This window comes from Pelophylax lessonae (assembly GCF_965119305.1).
Source record: "Pelophylax lessonae genome assembly, chromosome: 3".
Lineage (NCBI taxonomy): Eukaryota > Metazoa > Chordata > Amphibia > Anura > Ranidae > Pelophylax > Pelophylax lessonae.
In genome coordinates this window covers 643,803,215-643,816,563 of record NC_138770.1, presented here as the reverse complement: position 1 = coordinate 643,816,563, position 13,349 = coordinate 643,803,215, and the positions used below count along the sequence as shown (strand labels likewise).

General features: G+C 43.2%; 1 protein-coding gene across 1 annotated transcript in view; it reads right to left on the bottom strand.

Moving 5' to 3' along the window:
- Positions 1-13,349, bottom strand: part of TTC7A (tetratricopeptide repeat domain 7A) — a 596,795-nt gene that overhangs the window by 281,819 nt on the left and 301,627 nt on the right. Inside the window, exon 13 of the mRNA XM_082252340.1 lies at positions 7,019-7,076. Within this exon, the coding sequence (XP_082108466.1) occupies positions 7,019-7,076 (58 nt within the window). The remainder of the gene's footprint in view (positions 1-7,018; positions 7,077-13,349) is intronic.

The window sequence follows — 13,349 nt, the reverse complement described above, 5'->3', positions numbered from 1 at the left end:
AATATGGATTTTTTCTCGCTTTTACTGCTATCACAACTTCTGCTGTTCTGGGAAGGTTTTCTACGAGATTTTGGAGGGTGTCTGTGGGAACTTGTGCCCAATTAGGCAAAAAAGCATTTGAAAGGCCAGATACTGATGTTGGATAAACGGACCTGACTTGCAATTTGCATTCCAATACATTTCAAAGGTGTTCAGTAGGGCTGAGGTAAGAGCTCTGTGCAGGTCACATATGGCACTTTTCCACTGCAAGTACCGGCTCGGCTCTACTCGGCTCTGCTTGGTCCGGTTTGCTTTTCCACTGCTGGTACCACATGGTATAGTGTCGGAACGGTTCGGTACGGTATAGGTTTGCTTTTCCACTAAAGTAGTACTAAAATTAAGTGGGTGAGATAACAACGGGGTGGGTGGGATTCTCTGACCAATCAGTGGCTAGTAGTGACTGCATGCAAAGGATTGTGGGATATGGTACCAGTTTGGTACCTGTTGGAACCACAATCGAGTAGGTACTGTTTTTTCAGAGCCGTACCGTACCGTTCGGTTCCATGCAGTGGAAAAGCAAACCTATACCGTACCGTACCGAACCGTTCCGACCCTATACCATGCGGTACCAGCAGTGGAAAAGCACAAAAGCGTGCCGAACCGGTACGGTTCCATGCAGTGGAAAAGCGCCATTAGGTTCCTTCATTCAAACTTATGTCTTAGTGGAGCTAGCTATGTGCACAGGGCCAAATGGAACTAAAAGGATCTTCCCCAAACTGCTGCCACAAAATTGTCTTGTCCTAAAAGTCTTTGCATGCTGAAGAATTATAAGTATCCTTCACTGAAAACACCTGACCTGAATAATTTTGAGTGGTGTCCACAATAGTTTTGACCAGCACAGTACAGAAAATGCTGGGTGAGATATTGATAAAGTCATGGCTAAGAGTTGACCAACCAACCAACACATGACTGGAACATATTGAACATGGGAATACATAAACAGCGGGTTCCACATGATGGCAGCTATTACCTTTCTCATCCTTCAGATCTCACGTGAAAGTAAGTCCAACTTGATATGGACATTAGACGTTCTGAATTTGACTGGGGGTTGGCTTGCTTTGTGTCAATAGGTGGAGCTTAGGCCCTAATCAAAGTAAAGCAAACCTCTGTGCAAACTTTCCCTTCTCTACATAGGGTATGCAAGAGACTTTTGTATAAAAGGCAATAACAGGCACCTTTTGGTATCCACTATTGGGCAACATGTCTACAACGTAGTTTCAGATAGTCATCATGAAGGACAGGTTCACTTTAAAATGACTATCAACATTTGTTAAGAGTGGAGACACCAAATACATGAGGAAACACTTAAGTGCTTTCTTCCTTCATGATTGTATAGTTAACGCAAAAGAAACACAAAACATGGAATTTTCAATGTGGCAACACTCGAGAGAACAATTGTATAAAAAAAATCCATGTTGCATATATACATTATAAAAAAATGGGTAAGGATACATTTCAGTCTTCCTTTTAGACATAGATGATGTATTTGTTACCAAATTTTTAACCCCAAACCCTTGCTGACTTCTTTAACTGTAGAATCTGCTTCCTCAGGACTAGAGATGAGCTTGGGCACCCTCCAAACTCACTCTTACTCTTAGCCGAAATCTGAATTTATGCTCTCATTTTACTTCAATAAGCTGCGGCCCCCCCTGCAGCCTGCCTCTTTGTTTACCAGTGCAGCTGGGTAGGAATGACCCAGGTCATTGAAATAAAAAAGGAGCACAAGTTCCAAGTTTGGCAAGAAATGAGTTTGGAGTTTGGACACCCAAGCTCACCTCTACTCAGGACCGTGTGGATGTATGAGTGTCACAAGAAGCATTAGCTCATTAATCAAAACCCATATTTGGTACATATATACCAAAGACATAAAATCACTTGGCTCCTCTTACTTTATCTAATTACCACTGAGACTACCACCTGGAGATCGCTATGGCTCCTGAAGGGGAAGAAAAGGGAGTCCTAACACAGATCAAGCCCAGGATCCCACCCTAAATTCAGTGGAAAATGAAAAAGAAGCTGCTTTTACTTTCTTCCTGAATGCCCCTTTGCCCAGCTGGAAGGCATTTCAACAGGGAAGGTTTGATACAGATTTGCAAGTGTGCATACATAAGGTGGGATCCTGGGCTTGATCTGTCTTAGGGGCTCCTTTTCTTCCCCTGCAGACAGCGTAGCCATCTCCAAGGGGTAGTTTCAGCAATAATTAGCTGGAGTAAAATGATCCAAGTGATTTTCTGTGTTTGGTATATGCTTATATAATATGGGTTAGAACAGGGATTTCTAAACAAAGGGCCAGTTTACTGTCCTTCAAGTTTTAGGGGGACCAGACTGTGGCCAGTGGGAGTAGAAAACGCCCTGACATCAGTGGGAGTAAACAATGCCTCAGGATTGGTGGTCAGTGGGAGTAACAATGCCTCATTATGGTTTTATTGGGAGGAATAGTGCCCTATAGTTGGTATCAGTGAGAGGAATAGTGCCCAATTATTGGTATCAGTGAGAAGAATGGTGCCTCATTGTTGGTATCCGTTGGAGGAAAATCCCCCTATCATTGGTGTCTGTGGGAGGAATGGTGCCCCATCATTGCTGTCTGTGGGAGGAATGGTGCCCCATCACTGGTGTCAGTGGATGGAATTGTCCTCCAAGGGCTGGATAAAGGCAAGCTAAGGGCCACATCTGGCTGTCAACTTCTCACGTACCTGACTGATGAGCCCGATAGTGCAGAGGAAGGCCTCCCTTATGTATCTGACTCGCGGCCCCTGGTAGAGCAGACAGGTGGCATGGGAGAGCAGAATGGTATGAGGGCCTGGCGAGTCAGCTGTTGGACGGGCAGTTCCAAGGTCCCAGATGCTTTAAAAGGAGACAACCAGCAGGTAGGAGGATCCCAACAGCAGGCAGGCAGAATGATGGAACACCCGAGTCCACACTCACTCTGGGGGCTCACAGGCAAACGGATCAGTTCACAGGCCGGGTCAACAACAGGCGGGCGGCGTGGAATCCAAAGGAGCATGCAGGATCAAGGTCAGAGGGGAGCCGAGGTCAGGTGCAGGCAGAAAGCAAGGGAAGTCCAAAGTCAAGCCGGGTCGTAGAGGAGATCAATCAGAGAAGCAGGTAAACAGGAGCAGGGGTCACAGGAAGCTGCAGATCAGACAGCAAAGACATAATGCTGCTGCGGAGTTTAAATAGAGCAGCCTGTTGCCAATCACTGCAATTAGTCTGCAGACTCTGCACTAAGTTAACCCCTTAGGTAGCAGACCCATGACACTGGCCCACAGACCACAGTTTGGAGACCACTGGGTTAGACTAATGAGCAAACTCTCCTTGTGACATTCATACGTCCACCCTGTCCTGAGGTGTGGTCTCTACTGTAAAACGCATCAACAAGGGTTTTGGGTATTGAATGTGGTAAAAATAGCTTAAGTTCTGTCTGAAAGAAAGATGCTGTAATGTACACTTAACCATTTATTTTAAAAAAAGTACTGTTTATGTGCAATTTGGAATTTAATAAAAATTCATTTTTTTTAGTACAATTATTCTATCGTATGCTGCCACATAGAAAATCCCAGAATCTGTGCTTTTTGTGTTTGCTATCACTTTGAAGTGACTCTACACCTTTTAAATTTCAAAATCAATGGCATTCCTGCAAAGAAACGCCTACCTTACTTTGAGGCTCCCAGATGTGCGAGAATCCCAAAACATGGTTCTATATACAACCTTATAAATAGCTCTTATTTAATGTAAAAAATAATTAGTGCTTGAGAAAAAGACGTTGAAAGGCTCGAAATATAGAAATGTCTCTATGGAGGCTTTTTTTTATATACTGCCATTTTTGTACAAAGAATAAAAGATCTATTTATACAATGCTACTTAGAACCTTGTAGTTACCTTAAGAAAACGATTATTACTTACCTCTCCTGCTTTCTACGTCACTGATTTTCACTGCCTTTACAAGTTACACTGGCTGAAACACTTTCAACATCCAGCACACTTTTATGTGTCAAATGTCTGGACCTCCACAGGGCTGTGGTTCCTTCCTCTGGCTATTACATTATCATTAGGTCCTGCAGTAATGTAGGTTTTAGAAGAAGGGGCCACAGAGCGCAGAGGGAAAAAAGGTTCTGACAATCATGAACGTTGTTGAAGTTCTTTCAACCAGTCTTACTTGTACAGAAAGTAGAGATTGGCAGTGCAGGCATTGGGAGGAGTAAGTATGTATTTTTTTTTGCAGGAATGCCTTTAAAGAAAAATTCCTGGTATGGATATTTTTATATCGTTACATTGGTCCAGCTTGGAGCATTGTAACTATGCATATGTCATACCTGTGGGATTCTTCTAGAACAGAATTTCCCAACCTTTTCAACACAGAGGAACCCTTGACATAACTTTCCGGTCACAGGGAACCCCTGCTAAAAATTACCATATCTACAACTCATAATACATTAGTGTGATGGTCAGTGTGGAGAATGCTCCTTACACTTGTGAATATTGAGAATAACTACCTCCTTACAGATAGTTAAAAAGATCAATGGTGTCAGTGGGAACTTATCTGAGAGGCGGAAGTTGCTCAATGCTTAAGGAACCCCTAGCAACCTCTGGAGGAACCCTAGTTAAGAAACCTGCTTTGGAAGTTGGAAATCACTGCAGTAGATACCCCTACCCAAGTGATCTCTTCTAGCTTCCAGGTCCAACCCCAAGTGGCTGTCCTGCTGCATTCTGAACATAGGAGATCATTCATTAGGCATAGGCAAAATTTAGAGAATGCTTTGCATTTTCTCAAATTATGCAAAGCATTCTCTGATTGGAGGAAGTGGAGAGTATGACACCACCACCTCCTTGTCCAATCTGAGAGCGTTTTGCACTCATTGAGAACATGCAAAGTGATCTCTAGATGGTGCCGATGCCAACTGGCAAAAACTCCTGTGTTCAGGATGCAGCAGGGCAGTTGCATGGCACATGACCTGGAAGTTAATGGAGATTACTGTGATAGGAGTGTCTATTACAGTGATTTCTGACTTCTAGAGTATGAACACATAAACAATGCAAATAAGACAGTACAAATAAAGCAATAAATGCCAAATATTCAAGTAATAAAAGCAGTCCAGACCCCAAGTAGAAAATATCCTTGGAAGGAAAGGATCCCTTGGGTGAGAAATTTCAGGAACACTGATCCCATGCGTGAATGAGCCCACCACAAGCACACAGATTGCTCGCTTGCCTCAATTGGTTGACCCCTGAACTAACAGGAAGGTCAAAAACGCAGATTCCCACTACCCGGGGATAAGGGATAGCAGATGCAAAGAGGTCCTGGCTGTTCCAATGGTCACACATATAGCCAAGTACATATAACGAAATTAAGAATCTAACTGCTTCTAGGACACACACTTTTTTGAGTAAAAACTTACAAGATCATCATCTTGTTGTAAGCATCTGCCTTCCCTCCGCCCCTGGTAGTAGGAATCTGCATTTTTGACCTTCCTGTTAGTTCAGGGGTCAACAAATTGAGGTGAGCGAGCAATCTGCATGCTGGTGGTGGGATCATTCACGCATGGGATCAGTGTTCCTGAAATTTCTCACCCAAGGGATCCTTACCTTCTAAGGATATTTTCCACTTGGGCTCTGGACTGCTTTTATTATTTGAATATCTGGCATTTATTGTTTTATTTGTACCTTTTTATTTGTGTTGCAATGTTTATATGTTAATACTGTTTTTTGGGGCTACCTGAAATTCTCCTTGGTGTTCAGCTTGCAAATCATCTACCGTTAGTTTACATAGGGTTGCGCTGATTGTCTCTTTTTTTAATATATCAGCCTCTAGGAAAGCCTTTCTAAAACTAATTTTTACCCCAGAGGAACACTTAAAATAAATTTGAGGTCTGGGAACCCCTGTTAAGTGTCAGTGGTCACAAAGAAAATGCCCCTTACATTGGTGGTCAGTGGAAGAAATGACCCCTTATAATGGCACCCTCACAGTCAAAGATGGAAAAAGATGAATGATCATTGGTTTTATGCTACAAGCTCTGCCAAGTGGCAATGGTCCTGGAATTACAAAGGCACCAACAGATGGGAGGTCAACTAGCCACAGCTCAAGGAACCCCATAGCAACCTCTGGAGGAACCCTGGTTGAGAATGCCTATTCTAGATTCTATAGGTATGGTACATACATAGTTACATTGGCCCAAGCTGGACCAATATAACTACTGCTTATATCAGGGGTCTGCAAACTGCTGCCTGAGGGCCAGATGTGGCCCTTTACTAGTCTTTATTCCTCCAACTGATATGAGGCACTATTCCTCCCAATGATGGGATACTATTCCTCCTACTATTCCTCCTACTAATAGGGGCACTACTCCTCCTCCTACTGACTACCAACCTTGAGGCCATATTTATTCTCACTGATGCTGGGCCCGGGACATTTTCTGCCCCTGCTGGCCACAATCTGGTCCTACTAAAGTCTTAGGCCCTGTTCACATACAAGCGACTCTACTTCGCACTGCGACCTCCAAGGTCGCGGTGCGAGCAGTGCGCCGCGACCTCGGAGCGGCCGCCAAGGACTTCATAACATTGAAGTCTATGGCGGTCGCCTCCTGGTCGCCCCAAAGAAGCTCCGGACCCTTTTTCTAAGTCGGAGCGACTTGTGTCGCTCCTATTAGAACGGGTCCGCAGCTTCCCTATGGGAGGCGACCTACGGCGACCTGTGAGGCGACCAGGTCGCCTCACAGGTCGCCTTAGTGTGAACGGGGACTCAGGGATAATAAACTGGCCCTTTGTTTGAAAACTTTGGAGACCTCTGATATATACAAATACCCGTACATAGAATTCTTCTTTAATTCTAAGTTTAAAAAAAAAAGGACAAAGTCACTTTCTACATTTGCATGGCTACAGCTGAAAGTTCTACTAGTATAGATGTATATATCACTATTATTCTATGCTTACTTTCAAGTCCACTATATGAGTGTGATTAAAGTACACATAATCATCATCTTACTTCTGTAATGCCTGGAGAGCCTTCTTGCTCCAATCATCCTGAGTGCTTTTCTGAGTGGCTGCAACAATGAGAAATGTTTCTGTTGAGATCAGCTAAACACAATAAATTCTCAATGGCTAAGCAAAGAATTTAAAGTTTATGGAGAAGCTAATTTATCCTCTAAGTATTTATCTTCCAGGAGCCCAGTGTTTAAATGAAGGCCTGCAGTTTAAATATAAAACATTTAAACAACAGATCCTTGCCAGGTGTAGTATAATAAAATTTTCATTGCAAAAAAAAAAGGAAATTAAACACTTGTAGTGCTTTTCTACACACCCATCAAGATAAAAGCAAGCACCATTATCACCTCTCTGTTGGTAAGTAAATTATGTGCATAGCATTATAGAATGTGGGGCTTACTCCTCTAAGTGCTGGCCTTGCATACTCCGCAAGTCTTGGTTTCTGGACTCCCATGTATATTAAAAAACTGAAAAATGCACTTTTGCAGTTTGTGATCTCCAATGACTGCATGGGGCAGAGCAGTACAAAAATCATTTAATCAAACAAGTGAAGTGGAGTAGACACCTTCTTATTTCTCAACCCCTGCCTGCAGTTACATTGCAGGATAAAGACAAGCTGTATATAAGCAGAGAAATGTTTAACATTGCCTGGACCCGTGATGCCAGCTCTAAAAACAAAGGGACAGATATGTGCAAAATTGCTTGGCAGACCAATGGTGAGTTTAGGCATAAAGATAAGCCATCAGATAAAAGCTTCTAAACCTAAGCAAGCACATCAGCGTCAGGATTTAAATCTTCTTTCTGACCACCTAAACAACATGAAACCCCATCATTTCACATAAAAAGGTTACCTTTGTGCTTATGACTGGCAACTTTGACAAAACATTTCTTAACCACTTAAGCCCCGGAAGATTTTACCCCCTTCCTGACCAGGGGGTATTTTGCGATTCGGCACTGCGTGACTTTAACGGACAATTGCGCGGTCGTGCGACGCTGTACCTAAACGAATTTGGCGTCCTTTTTTTCCCCACAAACAGAGCTTTCTTTTGGCGGTATTTGATCACCTGTGCGATTTTTTGATCACGCGCTATAAACAAAAGAAGAGCATAAATTTTGCAAAAATAGCAATATTTTTCCCTTTTTTTATATGAAATTCCCCCCAAAAAAAATGTAAAAATCAAAATTTTTTAACATTTTCGGCCAATTTGTTTTATGCTACCTATGTTTGGTAAAAAAAAATTGCAAAAAGCGTATTTTGATTGGTTTGCGCAAAAGTTATTGCGTTTACTAACTAAGGGAAAGATTTTTGTCATTTTTGTTGTTTTTTTTTAACGCGTAATGGCGGCGATCTGCGATTTTTTTTGCGGTACTGCGACATTGCGGCGGACAGATCGGACCCTTGACTGACATTTTTGACACTTTTGGGGTTACCAGTGACATTACTACAGTAATCAGTGCTATACATATGCACTGTTACTGTAAAAATACACTGGTAGTGAAGGGGTTAACTTTATTTGAGAGGGAGGGGCTGTGTGTGTCCCTAGGGGCGTGATTCTAACTGTGATTGGCTGTGGCTTCAGCTGTATGCAGAGTGATCAACGGATCTACATAGTAGATCCATATGATCATCTCTCATGCAGCGAGGAGAATGACAGGCAGCTTGTTTACACAAGCTGCCTGACTTTCTCCCTCTCCCCCGCCGATCGCAGAGTGGCCGGCGGACATCGGGTCCGCCGGTCACATGCGCGGGGGGGGTCCGTGACCACGCGGGAGCGCGCCTCCGGCGGCGCGCGCTCGCTCCCTAGACCCTCACAAGCTAGTGACGTAGCCCTACGTCACTTTGCCTGTGAGGGGCTGACCGCCGCCGTAGATAGTCGTGCGGCGGTCGGCAAGTGGTTAAAGTAAAACTAAAAGCAAAACTTTTTTTTTTTTTGCTATCTGTGTCACATTAGGGAGATTTCCCTTTACTTCCTGTCCCATAGCCAAAACAGAAAGTAAGAGGAAATTCCATCAACGTGAGGCACTCTCTGGTCATCCCCCAGGTCACCAGAACTAGTGCCCCTATTGGAATATTTCCCCTCTATTACGGTTATGGTGACAACCCAAAATTTTGGATTTCTATCACTTTCGGAGAGAAAGGGAAACAGGACAAATAGAGAGGGTCAATCTCTCTAACGGTGGCACAGACAGCAATATAAACCTGACTCATGTTCTAAACCCCCTCCACTCTATACAAAACTAAAAAAATGCCTTTAGATATACTTTAAGTAAGGGCTTTGAGGATGAACAGCAAAATGGAAGTTATCGATCAATGAAAACGATTTATATTTTAACAAAATGGAACCCTAAACCCAACAAAAATGTATGCTTTGGTCGAAGAAATGAGGGCTGACACTAAATCATAGCCTCATAAAAAAAACACAACAGAAGTGCCTTTAAAAAGGAATATCTAAATTATACTGCATTTTAATTATAGTGGGAAGTCTTAAATAAACTGACATTTCTTTAAGGCTGCATTCACACTTGAGCATAGCGTTTTACCGCGTTTTTTATCACGATTTTTACCGCAATTTTTACCGCGATTTTACTGCGATTTTCAGGCGTTTTTTTTTCAGGCGTTTTTGGAGGCAGGCATTGACATCTATCAAAAACGCTGGTAATCAGCCCAAAAAGAAGCTCATGTACTTTTTTCAGCTACAGGCGTTTTGCAAAACGCTCAGATGTGAACAGGGGCCATTTAAATGAATGGGGTTTTACTTGTTGGGCGTTTTGGAACGTTTTGTTTGAGCATTTTTGGAGCTGAAAAACACTCAAAAACGCCCAGGTGTAAAGGTAAAACAAAAACCTCTGTGAGGATCCCAGAGCAGTGTTAGGATTGTTGCAGAGATAAATAGCTCAAAGCCAACTTAAAAAATTGGACATTTTGCCCCACATTTTGGTGGACGGAGGATGCAGGGAGATATCGGGTGGCCGAAGGGAGAATAAGATGCATGGGTAACAGCTGAAAAAGGTAACTGGTGCCAGCAAAGGAGACTGATAGCGGGTAGTACAGTTTTTAACAGTGGCAACTGCCAGTGGTGGTGGGAGGGAATTAGTTGTAGCAGGGAGCAGAGGAGGAAGATTTTTAGGACACCACCTCCATGGGCAGTAAAGACCGGGGGTTTGAGAGTCCTGGTCCACACACAACAGCAGGCAGGGGCAGAAGTACATCACTGTTTGCCGGAGAAAAGAACTACAGATGGGCTGTGCCAAGACCGGTGACTGGGGGAACAGGAGGCATAGCTGCCATTGGTCTTACAAAAAGGAAACCACTGGGAATTACCTTTTTTTTTTTTTTAAATCATCCAGCTATTTTAGAGCAACTACTGGGTTAACCACTTTACCACCGGAGGATTTTGCTGTCTTACGTCCAGGTCACTTTTTGCGATTCGGCACTGTGCGAATTTAACTGACAATTGCGCGGTCGTGCGATGCTGTACCCAAACAAAATTTACGTCCTTTTTTTCCCACAAATAGAGCTTTCTTTTGGTGGTATTTGATCACCTGTGCGATTTTTACTTTTTGCGCTATAAACAAAAAAAGAGCGTAAATTTTGAAAAAAATAACAATATTTTTCAAATTTTTTTATATGACATTCCCCCCAAAAAAATGTAAAAATCAAATTTTTTTAAAATCTTTGACCAATTTGTTTTCTGCTACCTATGTTTGGTAAAAAAAAAAAAATCACAATAAGCGTATTTTGATTGGTTTTCGCAAAAGTTATTGCGTTTACTAACTAAGGGAAAGATTTCCGTCATTTTTAGTGTTTTTTTTTTCAACGAGTAATGGCGGCGATCGGCAATTTTTTTTGTGGGACATCGACATTGCGGCGGACAGATCGGACCCTTGACTGACATTTTTGACACTTTTGGGGGTACCAGTGACATTACTACAGTAATCAGTGCTATACATATGTACTGTTACTGTAAAAATGACACTGGCAGGGAAGGGGTTAATTTTATTGTTGAGGGAGGGGTTAATGTATGCCTGGTGCTTACTAACGTGTGTGGGGGGAGGTGACTGAGTGACACAGGGACAGATCGCATGTTCAGCTATGCTGAACCCTGCAATCTGACCCTGTCTGTCACTTAGGAGATCCGCCCGCTCTGTTTACACAAGCAGGCGGATCTCCACACTCGATTCCCCGACGGTCGGGGAAGAGCAGCGGCGATCACCGCCGCTCCTCCCCTGGCCCGACTCCCGCTGTGACTGAATGCAGCGGGAGCGAGCCTCCGGCGGCGCCCCCGCGCCGCCCAAAGGGGGAGGAGTCCAGCGACGTAGGTCTACGTCGCTGGACAGGAACGAGCCACTTTGCCGCAGTACAGTCAACGTGACTGGTCGACAAGTGGTTAATGAAAAGATGGATTACATATTTGGTGAAAGTAGGAAATCAGTAACAAGGATATGTAAAAAAGTTTTTGCCTAGAGTTCTCATTTAAGCTGGTCAAGGATGGATCCAAATTCAGCCGGTTCAGCGATAACTGATAGAATTTCAATCAGTCTATGGCCATTTCCGGTTCAAGAGAAGTCAATCTAATGATGAACTTCTCTCAAACAGGACTATTGGAAAATATATGCTCGATCAGCATCTGCAGCTGGTCAAAAAAATAATGATTCACGTATGGCCAGCTTTAAGCTGTCTATACACGCATCAGATTTTGGCCTGTTTAACACCCAACCACCAGACTTGTTCAACTCCCAACTATGTCCAGATAGCTGACCATGAAATGGATGCCTACCAACCACACAAGACCACAGGTGAGTGCCTGGCGCCTTGTGAGATGTATGAGATGTTCGCTTTAAAACTGGAAATCTTAAATTTTATTATTGTGATATTATTATAACCCTTAAACTCTGGCCTTCTATAACTTTGGAGTGCTTCGTGTCTTCAATAGCACATGGTTAATTGTCTCCTCTGCTTGCCAGGTCCCAGGAGTTTAATTACAGCTCAAGTTTACCACACTTGAGCTACCACAAACAGTTTTTGTTTTAGAACAAATAGATTCACACAATTTCACTGTAACAAAAAGTTAGCTTTGAAAATGACATCTAACAGTGCTTTTATTAATATTGTAAGCATGAAATATGTATTTAAAGCGGAGTTCCACCCTAAAATTATACTTAAATCCATCTTCATGCCCGGGGTTACCTGAAAAACAAATGGATAATGACAATTTTTTTTTTTTTTTACTTACCTGGTTTAGAAGAAAATATACTCACCTAACTTCCTCTTCCTCCCCTCGGCGGCCACGGCAATTTGTCACTTCCTGGCTTGCAATGATTCCTGGGAGCTGAACGTCTTTGCTCCCAGGAATCAATGCGCCTGCACCGGCCCCGACGTCAGTTCCGGTGCAGGCGCCGTCATTCCTTGCTTAACAGCTTCTGGGCATGCCCAGAAGCTGCGCAGGGATGACGCTGCGGCACCGGAAGTGACGGCGGGGCCGGTGCAGTGCATCGTGGGACTGAAGAGGACGGAAGAGGACACAAAAGAGGATCTCGCTGGCTTCAAGCTGCCCACACCTGAGATGGCAGCGCTGGACAATACATTTTCAAGGTAAGTATTTCTTCTAAAAGGTAAGTGCAACCCGGGACAGATCAGAGGCTATGCACTAGCCCTGACTGTCCCGGGGGTATTCTTATTAAAAAAAAACATTCACTGGGTGGAACTCCACTTTAAATACAAAATACTGAGCTTTCTTTCTTTTAAAGGTATGGTAAACCTTCCTACCAGCACCGTGTGTTTTTCACCTATATAAGATGTGCATTGATCATGTAGTTTCATAGAGGTTTATTTAGTAAAGCTAGAGAGGGCAAAATTCTGCAGAGAAACCAATCAGCTTCGAACCTCAGCTTGTTTAATTAAGCTTTAGAAATAAGACCTGGAAGCTGATTGGTTTCTCTGCAGAATTGTGACTAATTTTGCCCTCTCTAGCTTTAGTAAATAGATCCCATTCTGTCATTTGTTTCCCAGTGTCAGCAATTTCTGTTTGTGTTCAAACATGAAGCATGCTGCATGGCACTGTACAAGGTAATGCATGAACTCTGTTTGTAGTGTGAGAACAGACACTTCCTGTAAAGAAACTAAATATCCCACAATTCCTGGGTCTCTCAGTCTAGTGCTTATGCAGGTGAGAGCTACACAGTATTTAGATTTGACACAGACACAAACAGGCAGAGCACTCACAGACAGAGAGCTTACTCACTGTGTCATCACATTAGCACTCCCACATTTGCGATGCAACACAGAGGGGAATTGGAGGTATGCATTAGGCACTGTGTGTGTGCACTTTTGT